Source organism: Lissotriton helveticus, chromosome 9 (genome assembly GCF_964261635.1).
Source record: "Lissotriton helveticus chromosome 9, aLisHel1.1, whole genome shotgun sequence".
Lineage (NCBI taxonomy): Eukaryota > Metazoa > Chordata > Amphibia > Caudata > Salamandridae > Lissotriton > Lissotriton helveticus.
This window is the reverse complement of record NC_136070.1, coordinates 561,761,649-561,783,941: the sequence shown is the minus strand read 5'-3', so window position 1 is coordinate 561,783,941 and position 22,293 is coordinate 561,761,649. Positions and strand designations below refer to the sequence as shown.

General features: G+C 46.2%; 1 protein-coding gene across 4 annotated transcripts in view; it reads right to left on the bottom strand.

Moving 5' to 3' along the window:
• LTBP3 (latent transforming growth factor beta binding protein 3) overlaps positions 1–22,293 on the bottom strand; it is an 872,522-nt gene that overhangs the window by 91,314 nt on the left and 758,915 nt on the right. For all 4 annotated transcript variants that reach the window (XM_078660467.1, XM_078660465.1, XM_078660464.1 and 1 more), the window contains one exon: positions 14,072–14,209. In XM_078660467.1, the coding sequence (XP_078516593.1) occupies positions 14,072–14,209 (138 nt within the window). The remainder of the gene's footprint in view (positions 1–14,071; positions 14,210–22,293) is intronic.

The window sequence follows — 22,293 nt, the reverse complement described above, 5'->3', positions numbered from 1 at the left end:
GGATTGCCCGGTGCCCGCAACGGCCAGTCCGGGCCTGGCTCCCTTTTAGCTACTAGATGCTGATTTCCGACTCTGACAGTGCACTGAGGCCCGCTAACCAGACCTCATGATCAGTGGTCCTTCCCTAAAACAAACTGTTGTCTAATTGTGCTACAATTGGCAAAGGACTTTAGCACCCCTGTAAGTCCCTATTAAGAGTACTCCAGGTACCTAGGACATGGTAGCTAAAGAGGGTCCCTAAGGGCTGCAGAATACTTTATGCCACCATAAGGAACCCACATACCAATTCCACACAGTTTGCGATTGCAGGCTGCATGACATGGTGCAAACCATGAGTAAAAGCATAACATGACACACTCCTGTGTGTCATGTCAAAGTCACTGCATCTAACATATGCAAGTCGCCTCTACAGCAGGCCACTGAGCCCTAAGGCAGGCTGCATTATATTTTATGTGAGGACAATAAATGAGCAGATATGCCACTGTGATGTCTAGTTCTATTACTAGATATTACAAGTGACCAGGGAAGTCATTTTAAAAGCATGTGCTGAACACTGGTGAAGACGAGTTCCCCAGCTACACGATGACTTAACTGAAAATAAGGATGTTTGGTATCAAACAGCTTGCATTAATAAACCCACACCGAGGCCAGTGTTGGATTTAGTAACACATGTACATAGAGGGCACCTTAGAGGTGCCCCCTGAAAACCTACCAGCTACTGGTGTGCTGACTCAGTGGAGTAGTGTGGCTCACTGGTTAGAGGCGGCAGGCCTGAGAGCAGAAGTCAGCCTGGGACCAGGGTTCAATTCCCGACGCGGCAGGGTCGTGGACCTTGGTCAGCGGACTCGATAATTCTCGCTTCGGTGCTTACTCTAATCAGGGGTTCCACTCGGCAACTCTGGGCATTAGCTTGCCTAATCTCCACAACGGCCCCACCAATTCCGGGGATGCCTGGCTCCACCTTGGGGACTCCCAGCAAGGGACCATCCCACAGGGAAAGCCAGGACGGGTTCCCCAGAGTTATACAGCGCCGGGACGCCCCGTTGCTGGGGCAGCTGTGCGCTTTACAAGTATACTACATTTACATTTACTGACTGGTTTTTGCCAGACTCCCCCAGAGACAAGTTTCTGACCCCCAACCGTGGGGGCCTTTGCTCTCATGATTCAGAAACAAAGTCTGCTCTGGCAGAGGGCGTTTACATCCCTCTCCCACAGGATGACCGGCAGATTAGCATTCCAAGGAAGGGGAGCTTCTAAGAGTCCACAGCCTTTGGTATGCACATCTTGGTTCCCTCACAGGAGATGCTGCCTCACTTTGTGCAGAGCCCTTTGGTACCTAGACAGGTAGTAAAATTAGCCATGAAGGGGATGTCTTGCACTGCCAGACTGGACCAGCTGCAAGTGAACGCGACTTTAGAAATTCCACCATATTGTATGTGGTGGAATTAGGAATTGTGGGACATGGTGATGCCCACTCCCCAATGGAATTGGCCATCTAGGGGGTGTAGTGACCCCAGGGGTACGTAGTCCATGGCTACTACACCTCACTCTCTAACACCCCTAAATTGAGTATTTAGGGGACCCCCGGATACCAGATCTTCAGACCTTGTTGGACGTAAAAGGAGTGGAAGAAGAAGACTGCTGATCTGAGAACCAAGGAGCACGACTGTCTTGGAGCCAATCCTGCCAGCTGCACCTGACCCCCGTGGAGCAACTGACTCATCCTGCCACTGTGTAGACATCAAGAAACCCAATTTGTCAACTGCCAAAGAAACTCCCTTGGAGTAGAGGAGCTACTCACCTGCAGCCGCAGCCACGAACGATGCAAGGTGCGGTCCATCGAGTTGTTGCTCCCCAGCCAGCCCAATTCAGCAGCTCCCCAGGAAGAGGACCCTGTGCTAATGAAGGTTAGATCTATCCACCCATCAAGTGAGAGCACACCAGGACCAACCAAAGCCACCCAGGCCCAATACCTGGGGTACTGGACCCCTTACAGCAGCCAAGGCTTGTTGTGCCCAATCGAGACACCAACACTGAGGGTGACTGACCTGCACGTCTAGGGACTTCAGGGACAGTGAGACCCATTTTGTGAGTGGCCTGGCTGTTCTGTTTGCCCCTCTTCAGCAAAACAAAGGCCAAGATGTGAGTCTGACCGCCCCCACCCGACACCTCAAAGCACCTATGTAACAGTGCTCGAGAGCCCGAGTGTAAGGGAGGTGATATTGCAAACGGGGCCCCAGACCCACAAGAGCAAAGCCCACATTTGGGTTTGCCCAGACTGGACTTCCAGTCGCCGTCTGCAGCCTCTTTCTGCAGACCCTCTCCAAGTGCGAGAGACTCTTGCACTGGAATCCAACATCAAAAGACACCACTGCACCTGAGATCCACAGCCCAAGGTGAAGTGGACCATACACGTCCATCCGCATCCGGATGTACCAGAGCCTACCAAGGGGACTCGTTGGTGTGGCCTTGGACCTTGCCCGATACTCACCTTAAGTCCTAAACAACAGTCCCGTAGATCACTGCTAATGGCACAAATGCAATACATGTTTTTCCTCCATAGGATAACATTACTGATCCGGAAATTGCACTGTGTTCGTTTTGGAAAAATGTAAAAATTCTAATCTCAAAAAGTACTTACCCGATTCCGATGATCTTGGTATCTAAATTCATATAAAAGTTTGTGTTATTTTTATAAATTGGTGTCAGATTTCTTTATTGAGTATGTGTCTCACTTAGTGCCTTTGAGTGTGTAATAAATGCTTAGCACTACCCTCTGATCTGCCTAACTGCTCGCCCATTCTACCAGAAAAGAGAGCATTTGGGGTGTCATTTGGTCCTGTGTGATTTCTTTCGGGTTTGTCGGGACTCTCTACACAGTTTACCTCATTTTGCTGCACTATATAGGGAGCCAGCTTCCGACAGTAGCAAACAATGTTTTATACAGTTGCATCAAATGGATTAATTTTTTTACTGTGACAGTAGAAAAAAATATTTTCCACTTTGCTGCGTAACATGCTCTAGTTGTAGGCCCACAAGCTTATTTAACAATAGTAATACATTCAGGAGGGAGATTAAGGTAACCGAATTCTATGACTTAAGTAGCCAAATCGTAATGTGGAGCTCCTGAGGATTTGAAGATTAGAGCGCCCGATTTCTCCATTATTCTGAGAGAGAAGGTCCGGGTTGAGTGGAAGCTTCTTGGCGGGAACCACAGAGAGTTCGAACAGTGTAGTGAGCCATTGCTGGCGAGAGCCCAAGTGAAAGCTAATTGAACGAGGGTGAGAGATGTTTGCCTGAGCTTCCGAACCACAGACAGAAGAAGAGGGCGAGGCAGAAAAGTGAGGCAAATATCCCTGACCAGTTCATCCATAGAGTATTCCCTTAAGATAGAGGGTGCTGGAACCTGGAGGCGAAGTCTGGGCATTTTGCGTTATCTGCAGTTGCGAACAGGTCTATCTATGGAACCCCCCAATTGTGAAAGTATGGGAGAAGGACTTGGGGGTGGAGTTCCCATTTGTGGACTTACTGCTGCCTCCTGATGAGGGGGTCGGCAAAGTGGTTGTCCTTTCCCAGGAGGTATTCTGCTATCAGGTGGATGTTGTGATGTATTGCCCAACACCAAATCGTCTGAAATAGGCGTGATTATTGTAGAGAGTGTCCTCACCCTGTTTTTGTAAATAGTACATGGTTGTCATGTTGTCTATCAGGACCAAGTCAACCTTACCTGTCAGGTGATTTAGACATTGTAGAAAGCTGGCTCTCTATATAGTGTACTGAAAAGCAGAACACTGTGCAGAGCCCAGTGGGTCCCCAACTGGATTACGGAGATAATACTAGCACTCTCTTTTGTGGTAGCGTGGGTGAGCAGTTAGGCTTATCAGAGGGTAGTGCTAAGCAGTTGTTGCACTCACAGAGGCAATAAATGAGATACACACTCAAATAATAAATCCGAGACCAAAGTAGATAAATAACACTTCTTTTATATATATGTTTAAACTCAAGAACTACGTTTCAAAGTAAGTATAGTTTTCACTAAAAATATACACAAGTAAGTAAATGTTAAAACCTGTGCGCTTTACGCACAATGCAATCCAATGGGAGGAAAAGTCAAAGATGCACAAAGGCAGGTACAGTCGGTTTCAGGGGTTCACCTTCAGGGATCGTAGTAGTAGTGGGCCAAGATTCAAAGTATTGCCAGCAGTACTTTGGGAACCGCCCAAGCTCTACCGGTAGCAGGGTGATGGTGAGGCTGGTAGCTGGCGATACGGAGAAGGGGAGCCACCTGAAAAGTGGCTGTACAGGGGGACTTGCAGGCAAGCCAGAGGGCTCCCAAATGGGGGCTGAGGTTGCAAGCGGTTTTGGACCATAGGGGCACAGCTTGTTCACTGGGACCTGAGCCCGGCGGCTTGGATGCAGAGCGATTAGGTCGGCTGGGCTGGGAATGCAAAGATGCACCTCGCGGTCAGGAACAAACACCTGGCAGGGGCATATTCAAAGCAGCTTGGCCACTCTCGAAGTGGGTTTCAGTAATGCTGACGTCCCTCGATGGCTTGGTCCTGGTGGAGTGAGAAGCCGGACTGGACTCTCGGTGTTGGTGATTGGCGATTGGCGCAGGGCATTCGGTACACTGAGGGTTGGTGCTGCACGGCTCCGGTTGGTCCTGGTGTCTTCACACTTGGTGGGGAGACATTTCTTACCTTCCAGAGCACGAGTAACCTTCTCCTGGTTGTCTGTGGCGTCAGTCGGGCTGCAAGGCAATGGACCGGACTCTGCTTGTCAGTGCCTGTGGACTGCAGGGGAGTAGCTCCTCTACTCCAAAGGAGATTTTCAGTGTTTGTTGAAGTGCTGGCCGGCTACCCAAGACAAGTGGCTCAGTTGCGATTGTTGAGAGAGGGCTGAGGACGGCAGGGTTTTGCGCCAAAGTCCAAAGTTCTGCTGCAGTTCTTGCCAGGCAGTGACTCTTTTTCATCTTTCTTCTGTTGATCCATCGCATCTGAGTTCTTGGGTTTAGGGGTTCCACCGAAATACTAAATTTGAGGGTGTTATGGGCTACCTAACTTTAGGGTGTCTACACCATCTATATGACCACATCCGGTGGGAAGTGGGCCTAACCTTGACCCTAGAAAGCTAATTATGACCAAAATAACACAGGGGAATTTGAAAAGTGGGGTTCACATCAGTTGGCCTGTCCTAGGGTTGGTGCTGGCTGAATCTGGGTACACCTCCTAATTTAACAAATTTTCCCGCCTGTCTTGCTGCCCTTAAAAAGTGGGGTCAGGACAGGTGGTGGAAACGGGAAACATCCTTTACAACGCAACTTTTACCACGCAGTGCCTTTACGACGCAACTTTTACAATGCAAACCATTACAACGCATTGCACTGGGGGGCGCTCTAGGATAGGGAATACGTTTAATTTACTATCCAACACCTTCTCTAGTGTCCACGGGGACTGGAGTTGGAATAGTAAATTAAACTATTCACTATCCAGCACCCCAAAGCGGTATGTGTTGTAAAGGTTTGCGTTGTAAAAACCGCGTTGTAAAGGCATGCGTGGTAAAAGCATGCGTTGTAATGTCATACATCCGGTGGAAACTCCACTATATGGAGAGGCCCGGGCTCATATAACAAAGGCGGCAGCCTTTGAAGCTTCCTGACCTGGAATGTCCATTCTGTTTGGAGGAGGTGTGAACATCTCCGCCCAAAGCAGGCTTTTATCTTGTTTTCCGAGAGCGAAGGCTCTCACTTCAGGAGGTCAGAAATCTGTCTATGGTGGTTGGCTGGTAGAAACCAGTCAACCAACACACTAGCAGTGGGTAGGTTTTCAGGGGGCACCTCTAAGGTGCCCTCTGGGTGCATTTATTAATAAATCCAACACTGAGTTTATTAAGACGAGGTGTTTGGTGCCAAACACCTTGGGGTACAGTGAAGCCATGATGTAGCTGGGGAACTCGTAATGACGAATGTCCAGCCCATGTACTCGTCTGGGCTTCCCTGTGCACTTGTGATATCTAAGAATTGATAGGGACACATCCACTTGCACAGATATGCCTACAAATGGTGTATAGTGCACCCTGCCTTAGGGCTGTAAGGCCTGCTGTAGGGATGACTTACCTATACCACTTGTAGTGGTTTGCAGGCATGGCACACAGGGATGTGTGTCATGTGGACTCATTATTATTCTCTGCACCAAGACACGTAGGCTACAATGGAAGTTTACATTAGCTTGGTGAGGGGTCTCTTAGGGTGGCACAGTTCGTGCTGCAGCCCAAGTGGAACCTTTTCAGTCACAATGCCCTAGGTACTAGGGTTATCATTTACTAGGGACTTACAGTGGGATTGAAGTTGTGCCAATTGTGGAACAATTGTATAGTTTTAGGGAAAGAATACTGGTGTTGGGGACCTGGTTAGCAGGAACCTAGCACACACTCAGCCAAAACTGCACCAGATACCAGGCAAAAAGTGGTGGGTAACCATGCCAAAAGAGGCACTTTCCTACAGTATACTACATCAAAAGCCAGCTTTGTGCACCTCTTTTGGAGGATTCAGACATATTCAGATCAAGGAAATCTTAGTGATGATGGGTATTCTATCAGAAATTAAGAAATTGTAAAAAAGAACAAAAGTTACTTACCTGTAAACTGTGGTTCTCCAGTATTGGTGTCTTTCATAGATTCACATGCTTGAATATTCCCCGTCGTCGGAGTGGGAGTCCCACGGTACATAAAATAGTAGTAAAAAAATCACATAAATGAAAATATATGTCAGAGTAATAATAATAATAATAATAAAATAGAATTTATTAATAATAATAGAATGCTTGAAAGTACCATAGAACATTATTAACACTTAAGGAAGCATTGAGGGAGAATCATTTTACTGGCATATCCATGTCGTTATGATAGTCCAAATTCCAGCCAATCAGGCTATCGCACCCTCTAGAACCTTCTCCTCAGAAGCTCAGGCCCTCAGATTTTCGTAGCACAAGAGTGAAAAAAGAGTCGATGAGGAGAAGAGAGCCTCTGAGGGGAGGAAGGGTGGGTTGCATGTGAATCTATGAAAGACACCAATACTGGAGAACCACAGTTTACAGGTAAGTAACTTTTGTTCTTCTCCAGTGTTGGGGTGTCTTTCATAGATTCACATGCTTGAATAGAATAGCAAGCAATAGCCAATATATCCATAAAAGGTTACAACTGTAATGCATGAATATATCGCATATTTAAACAAACACTATTGATGGTACACTGATGCAAAAATGCAAAAATCTTTTATGGCAGGAGGAGGGAGGCAACAGAGGCTCACCTTACTTGAAAAAATTCCGAACCACCGCTTGACCCACAGCAGTGTCTGCCCTGTCAATTACCTCCAGACAGTAGTGCCTCGTGAAACATATGTCTGCTGGACCACGTTGCCACTCTGCAGATCTGATGGACAGGCACTCCAGCGAATAGGACAATGGAGTATGGAACTGCCCTTGTCGAATGAGCCCTCACTGGAGTAGGTAAGGGCTTGCCCATCTATGTATGACAAAAAGAGATAGCTGATGTCAAACCATGGGGCAATGGTTTGTTTGGTCACTGGATGCACTAAACGCATCCGCTCATACACAAGAAAGGTGGTGTGACTTGCGAAGGCAGCAGTCCGTTGTATGTAGAATTTAATACATCGTTCGAAACCTAAAGAATGTAGAGTGCGCTCAGCTGAAGACTGAGGGTTTGGAAAGAAAGTTTCATAGGATGACTGGTTCATAAAGGTGAAAGTCAGATAGAACCTGAAGTATAAATAGTGGATTGGTGTGCAGCCCCAGAGAGTCATTTGGAAGTTGAAGTTAATTATGTTTGATGGTAAAAGCTTAAATAGGACTCACACGTCGAGAAGACGTGCGAGCGAGTAGGAGGGAAACGTTCCATGTTAGAAATGTCGAATCCAAAAATGGATTGGTTCAAAAGAAGATTAGAGAAGCTGGGCCAATACGACGTTGAGGCTCCAAGTAGGCGGGGAATGCCCGATGGGCGGGCACATCCTGTAGAGGCCCTAAAAGAACTTGCGAATAATCCGGGAGGAATAGAGAGGCCTGATTCCGTCATGGCGAAAACGAGAAGTGCACCCAGTACTTTACAAGACGTAATGAGAAAAGGGCTGACTTTGCCATAAGGAGAAAAACAGGTAGGATTTGCTCTGGTGTAGCGTGCACGAAATTGATGCAGACAGACTCGCACCAGATACCAAAGTGTTTACATTTGAGTTTATATGTCTAAGTAGTGGAGGGGCTCTTGCGTTCGCGAGAAACCTCCCTTCAGTCTGAGGCAATGCACAAGTGAGCAAATTCAGACTGCACAGGTTGAAGCCGCAAGCTGGAGGCCTGAGGAATGCGGATGGTGAATCCGTCCGTACAGCATTGTCAGAAGGTGCGGCAGAGGGCGAAGCATGATAGGCTCGCAGCCAGGGCCGGTCCTAGGCATGGGCGGTATGGGCAGCTGCCCAGGGCCTCGCGCTCAGGGGGCCCCGCCACCGGCCCGCAGAGTAGACCACAGAGCAGGGGGCCTGATATGAAATGCAGGAAAAGCACTGCGCGCACTCGCGCAGACAGTAAGGCACTTAGAGGGGCCTCACATCTTCCCTTTCGCCCGGGGCCTCAGAAGGCCTAGGACCGGCTCTGCTCGCAGCAAGGTAGTAGGAGGAGATCCGTGCACCACGGTCAGCGAGGCCGTCTGAGCACAAAGAGTGGGATGTGACATGTTTAGAACCTCATTTTCCGCTGGAGACGAGGCACAAGCAGAATCAGCGGAAGAGCGAATGCAAATACTGTTGACGAGTTCATCGAATGCAGTTCCGCACGATCTTTTGTGGGGAAGCCAGATTGCATAGTATAGGCATTTGCGGTTGAGAGGCGTTGCAAAACAGATCCAGGTCTGGTTGGCCCCCCAGGCATAAGATGTGGTCCAGGTTCTGTTGGTGGAGATCCTACCCCTGGTTGTCCTAGGCGGATCCGCTGAGGGAGTCCGTCATGACGGTCGAGACCCTTGGAACATGTATTGCAGAAATATCAATGCGATGGTGAATGGCATATTCACCAATTGTGCTTGTTTGGGCGACAGTGATCGCGTACCTCCTTGCTTGTTGAGATAGTGTATTGTGATAGTATTGCCTGTACATGCTAACACTGATTCCTCTCGCACTAGGAAGCAGAAGGCTTTCAGAGCCAGGAAACTGGATAATAGCTCCAAGCGGTTAATGTGCGACGTGCGTTGGAGAGGCGTCCATCGGCCTTTGATGGAAAAAACCCTGAAGGTGCGCTCCCTAACCTTCCAGAGAGGCATCGTTGGTAAGGGTGAGCAGTGGAGCATCCGAGGAGGGAGCGGCCTGCTGCGACACTGGGAGTGTGGGCCAACCAGCCCAGCAGTGTCCTCAGATGTTGTCGTGAAATGAGTCAGATAGCTGTCGCCAATGCTTGGCTAGCTCCTCTAGCATTTTCTCATATGTAATTTAAAGTTGGGAACCAACTGGATGCAGGTGGAGGCCGTGGCCAGGAATGACTTTGGGGATCTACTGAAACGGACCTTTTTTGTAAGTAGAAGAACCACCAAGTGGGAGATGCAGGCCTGTCGTTCGTGTGAGACAAACACCTTTGCTAGGCTTGTATTGATTGATGCTCCTAGAAATGTTAATATCGGAGCTAGGACTAGTTGGGATTTGGCATGATTTTTGAAAATCAGGTTTTGAAACAGTGACTGACAAGTCTGGGTGTGCTGGATTTCCTGTTGATAAGAGCGAGCTCTTTTTATACAGTCGTCTAAGTAATGATAAATTTGTATACCTTGCAGACGTAGACAGGCTGCCACTGGTGCCAGGATCCACGTAAAGACACATGGAGCGGACCAAAGTCCAAAGGTAGGACCTTGAATTGAAAAGGTTTGTACCTATTGTAAAGTGTAGCCACTTCCTGTGCTGTGGAAGGATGGGCACATGAAAATAGACATTCTGGAGGTCGAGTGTAATTATAAAGTCGTTCTGGCAGTAGAACTTCAGGACCTTCTTGAGGTACAACATTAGAAAAGTTTGCACAAAGGTAAAAAATCAGGCGCCTCCTTCCTGACTTGCTTGTTGATGAGGAACTGAGAGTAAACCCTAACTCTGTTGTTGGAGATTCGGAACCACTCAGACGGTCCATGTGTGAATCAATATAGACACTTGTGCTAACGACTCGCGTAAATGAGGAGGTAGAGGTCCCCCTTTGAAGGTGTAGCAAAAGGGAATTTCCAAATTCTAGAGCGTGCCCTTTCAACATAACTTTTAGAACCCCCAACAGACAAATGGCATCGTTGAGCAAATGGAATAAAAGAGAGAAATTCCACTGTCAGCCTTTTTGGGATGGATTAAGGGTGGGTTCTAAGGCAAGTCATTGTTTCCTGGAAGAATTACCTCCTATATACGAGTTGGAGTTGAATAATGCAGTTGTGATACTGGGTGGAGCACCTTGGAAAAGAGGATGTGGAGCTGCAACCTCGGGCACCACGAAAGGGCTGCTTTCTGTACTGGAGAGAACCGAAGGCGCGTGTAGCGTCTGCAGTGTCTGCTCAACATGTTGGCCAAAGAGGGATTACCCATAAAATGTACGTCCATTAGTTTAGTCTGAACCTCTGGGCAAAACACCAATCGCTCTGCCAACCTTGTCCATGCAATACTGCCGCTGCTGCGAGCTGTCTAAAAACTTGGAGATGCAATGGGCACTGCACGGTTTATTGTTTCTGATGCACTTCTTCCATTCTTCTGCAGGATCCTTGAAGCGTCAGCCGAGGAGGATTCAGGAATAAGGGCTACCTGCGCCAACATGCCAGAGTACCTCAGGCAGTGGTACCTGCCCAAAATGGCTAAAGAGTTGCCTGCTGAAACTGTGGTTGCAGCCATTGTGGAGAACTTTTTCCCTCCAATAATACGAGGGATCGACGTCCCCGGTCGGAAGAAAAAACGTCAAAGGAGAAGCGGAATTGCGAGGACGTCGCTAGGCCGCCCGAGCAAAAGATGAGTCAGGTTGTAGTTGAGAGACAGGCTAAGCAGGTGAATTGTCAGGCGTTTTAAATCTGTGTTCGAGGCGTGAAAGAACCGCCAGCGCAGATCTTGGGCTCAGAAAGAGTCAAAGACCTCTTGTCAAATAAAAGGTATCAGATGAACTGAACGAACTTGTGTCCGTAGTTAATTGTAAAATCAAAGAGAAAAACGGTCTGCTTCTTTCCTCATGACAAGGGGAAGATGAAAGCGAGGAGGTTTGATCCTCCAATATCCACCAGAGAGTAATGTAATGGAAATTTAGGTGTAAGAGAGGGTATAATGTCGCCATGGAACAGGACATGGCAGCCTCGTCGTCAGAAAAAACATAATTCTGGTCTTAAGGAACCAGATGCTGAGAGCCTGGCTATATATATATATATATATTTTTTACCAGGAAATTATGGCGTTGAGTAAGGAGCCATCACGCCATCACATTGATGTAGCGGAAAAGCAGTTTACGACTAATAAATAGGCTACAAAAGCACTGTGCATATAGCCAACTGGCAACTAGGTTAACTGTCGACGAATCCCACTGTTGACTGGGTCAACCGTCAATGAGGCAGACCGTAAACGAGGCTATCTGCATCAACACAGCTAACTGGCGACAACGCCAACCCTCGCCGAAGCTTTTCGTCGTCGATAAAGTCCATTGTTGGAGAAAGTTGATAGTCGATGAAGTAATTGCTGAATTTTAACGTCTACGGAGCTGACCGTCGACGAGGCCACCGTCGACAAGGCCACCCTCGACGCAGCTCTGTCGTCAACAAAGCCAATCGTTGCCTAAGCCAATGATCGATAAGTTTACCGTCGGTGAGGATGACTGTCGACGAAGTACATCGTCGACGGGCTAAAGTTTACCGTCGACGAGCTACCACCGACGAGCCCACTGTCGATGAAGCTGACTGGCGCCAATAGGCCAACCTTCGACGAGCCTTATCGTCGATGAGGCTTACCGTCAACGAGGCTTATTTCACTGTCGTCGACGGAGCCACCGTCTACGACGAAGCCACCGTCTACGACGAGGCCACCGTCGACGACGAGGCCACCATCTACGAGCTTATACTGTCGTCAACAAGCTTACAGTCGATGAGCGGGCACTGTCCTCACCGGAGCCACCGCCGACGACAAGGCCACTGTCGACGACGAGGCCACCGTCGACGACGAGGCCACCGTCGACGAGGCCGTCGACTACAGCAACTTAGAAGTTAAAGATGGCCTTTAGACTCGTCGACACACTCAACGTCGTCGTCGACGAAGTGACGACGACGACGGAGTCTCGCATCGTCGATGGGTGTGTTGACGAGCCCGTCGATGGACTGGCACCTTTCTAAGTGTAAAGGTGGCAGCAAGAGTCTGAAAACAGCAGAGACCAGGTCCCGTAGGCGTGGAGGCCAGCAGACTCTGTGGGGGAACAATATCCAGTTTAGGATCCTACTTCATCCTTGGAGGCCAAGAAGAAGGAATCTCAGTTCCACACCCACGCTAGAGAGGACTTAGCATGTCCAGAACAAACACTCTCCATGTCAGAGACAGGGGTGTCAGAAAGTCTACAACTCCTGTAGCCACAGAAGGAGACGGGCCTCTCCGTTCTCAAAGGTCTTTTAAGAAAAGGGTTCCACAGAACCTGCGACTCCTCACCTGAAGTTCAGAAAAAAGACAGGACTATCGTGAGGGTCCTTAGAAAAAGGTTTTTCAAAGTGCAGAGTTGAAAATAAAGACTTCTTTGAAGAAAAGTAAAAATACTTGCAGAATGTAGACATTTTGAAGAAAAACCTGAGCAGAGCTCAGGGAGACTCCCTTCACACGACGTGCGGTAGAAAATCTGAAGGCCTGAGCTTCTGAGGTGAAGGTTCTAGAGGGTGCGACAGCCAGATTGGCTGGAATTTGGACTATCATAACGACATGGATATGCTAGTAAAGTGATTCTCCCTCAATGCTTCCTTATGTGTTAATAATGTTCTATGGTACTTTCAAGCATTCTATTATTATTAATAAATTCTATTTTATTATTATTATTATTATTATTATTACTATGACATATATTTTTATATATGTGATTTTTTACTACTATTTTATGTACCGTGGGACTCCCACTCCGACGACGGGGAATATTCAAGCATGTGAATCTATGAAAGACACCCCAATACTGGAGAAGCCAAGGTATCTGTGACTGACTGAGCAAGGCTTAGGCGACCTCCTTAACACATGATGTGAGGACAAAATCTGAGCGGACCTGTATGTGGAAGCATGAATGCTGTGCTTTATTCTGACTGTCTGAAGATTAGACTTCTTGAAATTATGTGAATAGTTAAAATATGAGACCATGTTAAAGTTTAACACTGCACTGTTCTCTATGATTACCGTAGGACTTTCAGCTCGACAACGGAACAATTCAACCATGTCAATCTATGAAGGATCCAATACTGGATAATAAGATTTTTCTTCTTTCTTTCCACAGACTTTTCCTGTTTTTCTCCCAGAAATTGGAAAATAATGCCACAGATGTTCATGTATTTTTCAACATATATCAACTGCCTCTAATAAAAAATGTGTGATTATTGACAGAAGTATAGACTAATGGCCTATACATCTTAACAGCTGCGAAAGCATAGATCCACTGTTTATAAAAATAGATTTAGGTTCACTACCACCCTTTAATGGAACTCACAAGTCTGCTTCACAACTACCCATGTGCTAAATCTGAAGATACCAGTGGCAGTGGTAAATACATGCAAAACATTTTTATAATCTACCAGCACATGGTACCTTTTCCAGACTGTGCATGCCTATTGACACTCATATCTCTCAGACTTTCTTTTAGTCACTGCCATCAATCTTAGGCTGGGCATGCTCAATGACTGTAATGACTGTAATGATCTAAATATTATTTTTTAGGTTGCGTTTGTTTAGTAACTCAAAATGCTCATTTATTTGCCATTTCATCTGCACTGTAGCTTTCTGACAACTCATCAACCGTACTTGCCATTTCTTCTGGGATTCATGTGTGTGTTAACTCACCGATTTCACTCAAGGATTGACATTTCTTCAGGGCTGCAGTGTAAACAGTAGATGGAGGACAGCTGCATTGGTAGGATCCCTGTGTGTTGATGCAGAGACCATTGACACAATTTGACTTATCCAGACACTCATCCACATCTGCATCAAGGGGAAAAGTCAAGAGTTGAAAAAAAACTATTTAAATTACAAGGACTTGCACTATCAGTGAGGGCTCCTGAGTAGCCCAAAACATGAGCCCTTGGGCAACAGTGTCTCCCTACTTCTTATTAGACTGCATCCTGGATTTAACACTAGAAGTGCACATTGCTAGCAAGAATATATGTCACCATCCAAATATAATGCAAGGGAGACTACTGGTACATGCGGGGCACACCATTTCTTTTGAGAGTTTACATAGTCTCAGTAAGCATCTCCCAATTTTAACTCTGTTAGCATATTGACAACATGAACGTCATAGTATAAACACCTCCTGGTCTGTGACCCTGATGAAAACATCTTCAAATCTTGCAACCAAGTTAGAGTATGCCTATTTTCTGGACATCTTTAATCGTGCCCGGCCAAGTCTGTCACACACAATGACAGCATCTTCTCATATCCAACCCTCAGTGAGAGCATGTTTCAGTCTCAGCGGTAGAACATCTTACCTTCAGTGACATCTTCTCCTGGCCTCTGACAATCACCTACTTTGGGTCCTAGTTTTTACTTTTACAAATCCACTCTTCATGTCATTGCACGTTGCCCAGGCACCATTATTCCTATTTTGCCAGGTACTCATTTCTTGTACTCATGCATTTGCCCACTGACCAGAATAATGTGATGTGATATAAGAAAATATAGATGAAATTATGCCTGACCGCACTGGGGGGGGGAGGGGGTTAAGGAACCGTATCTCCTAGTTTATTTGAGTGTAACCACATGAAATTCAGAACTGCTGGATTAAGGGTTTGCCTCCTCTACTTGACATAGGGCCTGGTTGATATGACTCCTTCAGGAGAGCTATGTCCAATCAAAGTCAATGTGCCCAATGGCCAAGGCTCCATAATCGGGTAAATATATAAAATTTGAACTATTGTACACCATTTTAACTTTAAAACTTCTATTGATGGTGACAATAGTACATTTAAAAAAACCAATTTATACAAATATTTAAAAAATCATAACTTACAAACATAAAATTAAAATATATACTTTAAAATGTTTGCAAAAATTAAACCAGAGCAAAGCTGGGGTCAAGCTTTCAGTGTTGCTGCTGCAAGACTTTGGAACAAGCTACCTTTGGAGCTGCGACAGATGAACGATCTTCTACCTTTTGGTAAACAAATAAATACTTGGCTCTTTCCTAGACCTTAACTTCTAACTGTTTCAGATCATAGTTGTCTATTATTGTTTTTCCCTCTTTAGCGCCAGGATACCCGTTTGGTCGCAGTGCGCTCTATAAATATCTTTTACATTACATTACAAAATACAACCATTATTTAAAAATGAAATAATAAATAATTTACAATAAATTAACTTTTACAATTAAAACAAAAAATACACATTAAAACAACTTAAAGAATAAATAATAGACTTAGGGGGGTACAATTCACTATTTTCACTTCAACTTCAGCAATGGTAAGGAATGTGTTGGACTTTGGAGGGGTCAGATTTACTATTCCCATGCCAACATAAGCAAGAATAGGTAAAATACTGAACTTTGAATAATAAAAATGCTACTTACCAGTATGCATCTGTTCTTGGCACATAGAGCTGTAGATTCACACGCTATGCATAGATAGCCATCTGGTGTTGGGCCCGGATGTTTGCAGTTGTTTTTGTCATGGTAAAGTCTTTGAAGTCACGAGATAGGTGCCTCCTCCTGTAGACAATAGTGTGAATGGGCATCGACTCCATCTTCAGATTGTTTTTTCGCCAAGAAGGGAAATGATGGAGTTTTGTGAGAACAGAAATATGTCCATGTATGTTGTATCTAAATAAGATAATACTGGAACAGATAAAGGTAGCCGGGGAGGTGGGTGGGTGTGTGTCAATCTGCAGCTCTACATGCCAAGAACAGATGCATACTGGTAAGTAGCATTTTCCGTTTGAGGCATATGAGCTGCGGATCATACACTATGCATAGATTGTATAGCAGTACCCATTCCTTAGCGGCGACCACCAGTGTCTGTTGCAGTTGTTTGAAATAGTGTTTTGAGTACAGCTTGGCCCACAGCAGCTTGTTGTTTTGTTTGCACATCTACACAATAGTGTTTTGTGAATGTCGGCGGGGTAGACCATGTAGCTGCTTTGCAGATGTTATCTAAGGGTGGGAGTGGGTGTAGAGTGGGCTTTAGGGGGAACTGATAAGGTATGATTCGCTTTGTGATAGCAAATTTGTATGCACTTAACAATCCACCTTGCTATCCCAGATTTTGATAAAGGGTTGCCTTTATGTGGTGGTGAGAAAGATAAAAAAAGTTGTTTGGTCTTACGAAAAGGTTGTGTTCTCTCAATGTAATAAAGCAATGCTCTTTTAACATCTAGAGCATGAAGAGCTCTTTCTGCAACTGTTTGTGGTTGCGAGAAGAACACTGGCAACTCCACAGACTGATTGAGGTGGAAGGGAGAAATAACTATAGGAAAGAATTTAGGATTAGTTCGGAGAACAACCTTATTATGATGCATTTGTAAAAAAGGTTCTTGAATAGTTAGTGCTTGTAGTTCACTAACTCTTCTAAGAGAAGTGATGGCCACTAGGAAAGCAACCTTCCATGTTAAAAACTGTAGCTCACATTCATGTAGAGGTTCAAAGGGAGGACCCATTAGTCTTGTGAGAACTATGTTTAAATTTCACACAGTTGAGGGTGGTACTCTGGGAGGAATTATTCTTTTGAGGCCTTCCATAAATGCTTTGATGGCAGGTACTCTGAAAAGTGATAAGTGTCGCCTATTTTGTAAATAGGCTGCTATGGCTGCGAGGTGCAACCTAATAGATGTATAGGCTAAGTTACACCTTTGGAGATGTAGTAGGTAACCTATGATGTGTTGGATAGACACATTTAGGGGATTGATGGTGTTGTTATGACAATATATGATGAATCTTTTCCACTTGGCTGCATAGCAGGCTCTAGTGGTGGGACATCTAGCCTCCTTAATAACGATCATACAATCAGGGGGAAGGTTAAGGTAACCGAATTCTAAGACCTCAGGAGCCAGGTCGCAAGGTTGAGCTGAGCTGGGTCCGGGTGTCTGATCTCTCCATGGTTCTGGGTTAAGAGGTGTGGGGAGAGTTTTTTTTTTTGGTGCGGAACTACTGACAGTTTTAGTAATGTGGTATACCACGGTTGTCTGGCCCAAGTTGGAGCAACTAGAATGAGTGTTAGTGAGTGTTGCTGTAGCTTTCGCACCACCAGTGGAATGAGTGGGAGAGGCGGAAAGGCGTACGCAAATTTGCCTGACCAATTCATCTATATCGCATTGCCTTTGGACAATGAGTGTGGATATCTGGCGGCGAAGCTTGGGCATTTGGCGTTTTCGTGTGTGGCGAAGAGATCTATCTCTGGTTGTCCCCACGTTTGAAAAAATGGTTGAAGAACTTGTGGATGAAGTTCCCACTTGTGAATCTGCTGTGTTTGACGGCTTAACAGATCGGCTATGTTGTTCTGGACTCCCGGGACATGTTGGGCTAGGAGAAAGATTTTGTGAGGTATAGCCCATCTCCATATGCTTTGTGCTAGTTGAGAGAGCTGCAGAGAATGTGTCCCGCCTTGTTTTTGTATGTAGTACATGGCTGTCATGTTGTCCGTGAGGACTAGGACAGTCTTGTCTGATATTTGCTTCTGGAATGCCTTTAGGGCTAAGAATATGGCTAGTAACTCCAGGTGGTTGATGTGGAGTAACTTCTGTTGAGGAGTCCACCTGGCCTGCATGGAGTGATGTAATAGATGAGCTCCCCAGCCGGAGAGCGATGTGTTAGCTGTCAAGACAATCTGTGGAACTGGCTCTAGGAACGATCGCCCTTTGTAAAGGTTTTTGGTGTTCCACCATTGCAGAGAGCGATGAGTGCGACCATCTACCAACACCAGATCTGTTCGCTGACCTTGAGCCTGGTTCCATTGGCGTGCTAGGCACTCTTGGAGAGGACACATCTGGAGTCTCGCGAGAGGCACTATGAATATGCAAGAGGCCATCATCTCTATGAGCTGCATGAACGCTCGAGCTGGAAGAGAGTGTTGAGGCTGAAATTTGGTTATGAGGGTTTGCATGCTTGCTATCCTGGCTGGACTGGGATAAGCGAGCGCTTTTGAGGTGTTTATTGTGGCACCCAGGTATTGTTGTATGTGGGGCGGTTGTAGAGGAGACTTTGTGTGGTTTACTGTAAACCCCAAGTTGTTGATAGTTGAAAAGTGGCGTAGGTGTGATGTATACACTGACTGTATGAGCTGGCTTTTATAAGTCAGTCGTCCAAATATGGGAAGACATGAATGTGTTGTCTTCTTAGATGAGCTGCAACTACCGCTAGGCACTTGGTGAATACCTTGGTGCTGTGGTGACTCCGAAAGGGAGTACTTTGAATTGGTAGTGTTGACCGTCCACTATATGAGATATTTCCTGTGCGATGTGTGAATGGGAATATGGAAGTAGGCGTCCTTGAGATCTAGAGAAGCAAGGAAGTCGCCTTGTGAAAGAAGGGGAGGACCTGCTGAAGTGTGACCATGTGGAAATGGTCTGAGTGTATGTACAGGTTTAGGGGTCTGAGGTCTAGAATAGGTCTCAGAGAGCCGTCCTCTTTTGGTATGAGAAAACACAGAGAGTAAACTCCTGTGTTTTGTTGGTGCAGGGGAACTGGTTCTATTGCACTCTTTTGTAGGAGGGAGATGACTTCCTGCTTGAGCAGTGATAAATGTTCTAACGGCATTGGGTGCTGTTTGGGTGGTATGTTTGGGGGTAGAGGTAAGTTCCAGACAGTAACCCGATTGAACGATTTGTCTCACCCACCTGTCTGTGGTAATGTTGCTCCAGACAAGAAGGAACTGTTGGATTCTTCCACCGACCGGAGTGGAATGGTCCGGGGGGAGTGGAGGGAAGTCATTGGGTAGGGTTGGAGGCAGATCGGGTATTGTTGGTCTTGCCTCTACCTTTGTTATTGTTGCCTCTGTAGCCTCCTCTCTGGTAACCTCTGGTGAATGTAGACTCTGTGGGAGCCTTGTAAGAGGTGGAGGGGTTGTCAGAGGAGTGGCCTCTGGAGGTGCCTTTGTAGAAGGAGCGACAAAAAGAACGTCTGGGAGCTTGCGATTGCAAGGTTCCCATTGATTTAGCTGTGTCTGTGTCTTTTTTCATCTTTTCAAGTGATGAATCTACATTAGGTCCTAATAAGTGTTCCTGATCGAATGGCTGGTTTAAGATGGAACTTTGTACTTCAAGTTTAAAACTTGAAATGCGTAGCCAAGCATGTCTACGCAGGAGAACACTTGTGTTGACGACTCTGGAGGCGGTATCTGCTACGTCCAGAGCACCACGAATGGAGATATTAGTGATGATTCTTCCCTCCTGTATGAGGTCATTGCCCTGTTTTTAGGTCCCGCTGAGCCAGCGCATGCACTGTCTCTGCGAGACATTTAGTCAGTGGCTTTTCGAAGTGCTACCAAAGCAGGCTTTTGCCGGCCACCAGCTTGCGGTTACACGCGCAAGCGTGCCCACCACGCTCAGCCTCTCCAATCACTGCTGCGTGCGCATCCCTCGCGTGCTTAGCACAGAGCGCGTCATCGGGATCGCAATCACTTTCGTTTTCATCGCGATTGCGATGACTTTCGCTTTCATGGCCGCGCGGCGTTACTTTTACGGCTGTGCGGCCAATGCTTGTTTTATTTAACTTGATGTTGTGAGTGTCTCCAGGCAGTGACCCTACAATGAGCACTGCAGATTTCTGAGCGCTGGTTCTTACTTGCCTTCTCTCCCTTCTCCCATGTATTCCACATTTATTCTCTGCTCTTTAACTTTCTTTCTTTATTGGACATTTTTCTCGTCATTTATGTGATTCCGCCTGTCCCTGCTCTGTTTCTCTGTTTCTGCTGTCTTCTTTTTTTGTCTAGCCTTTTCTGTTTTAAGTGCCTGCTTCTTATGTCTGCTTTCATCCTCCTGCACCGCCCCTCCGCCCGTCTCTCTAGTCTTCCCTCTGTCTCTCAGTCTCTCTATCTTCCACTGTTCCTGTCTCTCCACCTCTTTCTCTCTCTTTCGCCGCCCTTTCTCCTCTAATATATCTTTCTCTCTCGTGCCCTCTTTTCCACTGTCTATCACGGTCTCTCTCTGTGCCTCTGCTTCTCTATCTTTTCCAGTGAGCCTGTCTCTGCCTCTCTCTTTCTCAGCTGTCGCTATCTGCCTCTCTGTGCTTCAGTCTGCGCCCCTCTCTTTCCCACTGTCATTCTAAGCTTCTGAATGTCTCTATCTTTTCCATTGTGTCTGTCTCCTGGTCTATTTTTCCACAGTCCGCCTCTGCCTCGCTCTGTGTATCAGTCTACCTGTCTCTGTGCATTGCACTGTTTCTGTCACCGCCACTCTATCGTTTCCCCTGTATTTCCCTCCTTCTCTGATACGCTCTCTGCCTCTGCTGCTTCCCTTTCTTTTTCAATGTGTCTGTGTCTGCCCCTCTTTCTCTCTTCCATTGTCTGTCTCTGCCTCTCTCTTCCATTGTCTGTCCCAATTTCTCTCTCTGACTGTCTGTCTCTCTTTCTGTGCGCTGTCTCTCTTTTCTACCTTGCCGGTCTCCCTCTTCCACAGTCTATCTCTGCCCCGCTCTCTCTTTTTGACTTGCTCTCTCTGCCTGTTTCATTTTTTGCTTCCGCTGAATGTCTCTCGCTTTCTTTCTTTGAATGCCTCTCTCTCTTTCTCTTCCGTTGACTTTCTGTCTGCCTGTCTTTTCTAATTGGCCTTGCTCCTCTCTCTCTCTCTTTATGCTTCTCACTCCACTGCCTGTCTCTGCCTCTCTCACTAACCACTGCCTGGCTTGCGTCTCTCTGTGACTGCCTCTCTCCCTTTCTTTGACTGCCTGTCTCAGTTTCTCTCTCTCTCTTTGACTGTCTCTCTCTCTCTCCGCTACCCCTCCTGTGCGCTCTCTCTCCTCTGAATCTGCTGCCAGTCTGTCTCTCTCTCTCTCTTTGACTGTCTGCCCCCCCCACACGCTCGCTCCCCTCTACAAGCCCGCCTCTGCCTCGCACTCCATGTCGCAGTCTCGCCCTTTATCTTTCATTTATGGCCGAGGCGCTGCCAGCCAGAACCAAAACAAACCGCCGAAATATTTCCGAGTAGTCGCACAGTATTCCCATGCAACGACTTCACATCGCACTAACCATAATACCACGCTGGGGTCAGTACCATGAAAAACAAGAATACCCTCTAGTCTCCAAGGCAGTGGCTATTTATATTTCTAGGTTTGTGGATTTGGCATGTTATGACGGAAAAATAGGAAAGCAGCGAGCCACAGCAAATGCAATAAAAGCCTGGCGTGCGAGGTCAGACCTGCGTGTGAGGAAAACATTTGTTGTTAATTCTCCAAAACCCTTTAGGTTTTTGTGTTGAGCTGAGAGAACATAAAATGTAAACATGGATTGGTTTGGTTACACCTTCTTACTTAGTGCTCTTGTAATGTGTGGCTGAATTTATCGTTCATCTCAGCAATGTGTTTTTTTCTGCTGTAATAACTGTAGACACTACATGTGGGGTGCGCGCTTTTTATATATCTCTTTCTACAGTACAGCTAGAGTGTGAAATGTACCCCTCTTTTTTTCTGCTACAAGGGCTCTATGCGAAGTTCTTAAATGTTGGCAATTTACCTTCTTTGAGCTATCGACGCAGGCCCTTGCAAAAAGGAGATCAGTAAAGGGATAATCAAATTGTTTATGTAATTACAAGCCCTGCGGCAGTCACAGTCTATCTATCTATCTATCTATCTATCTATCTATCTATCTATCTATCTATCTATCTATCTATCTATCTATCTATCTATCTATCTATCTATCTATCTATCTATCTATCTATCTATCTATCTATCTATCTATCTATCTAATCTATACATCTATCCTATAAACATGCAGATCTATCAGATAGCCTAAATAAATAGCCACTAGGTCTCGCCTTTTAGGACCTTGTAAGTATTAAGCCATGCAACAGTTGATGTTGTTGCAGTAAGGATATTGTGCTGCATAACTAAATACTTATAAGGTCCCAAAGGCGAGACCTATTGGCTA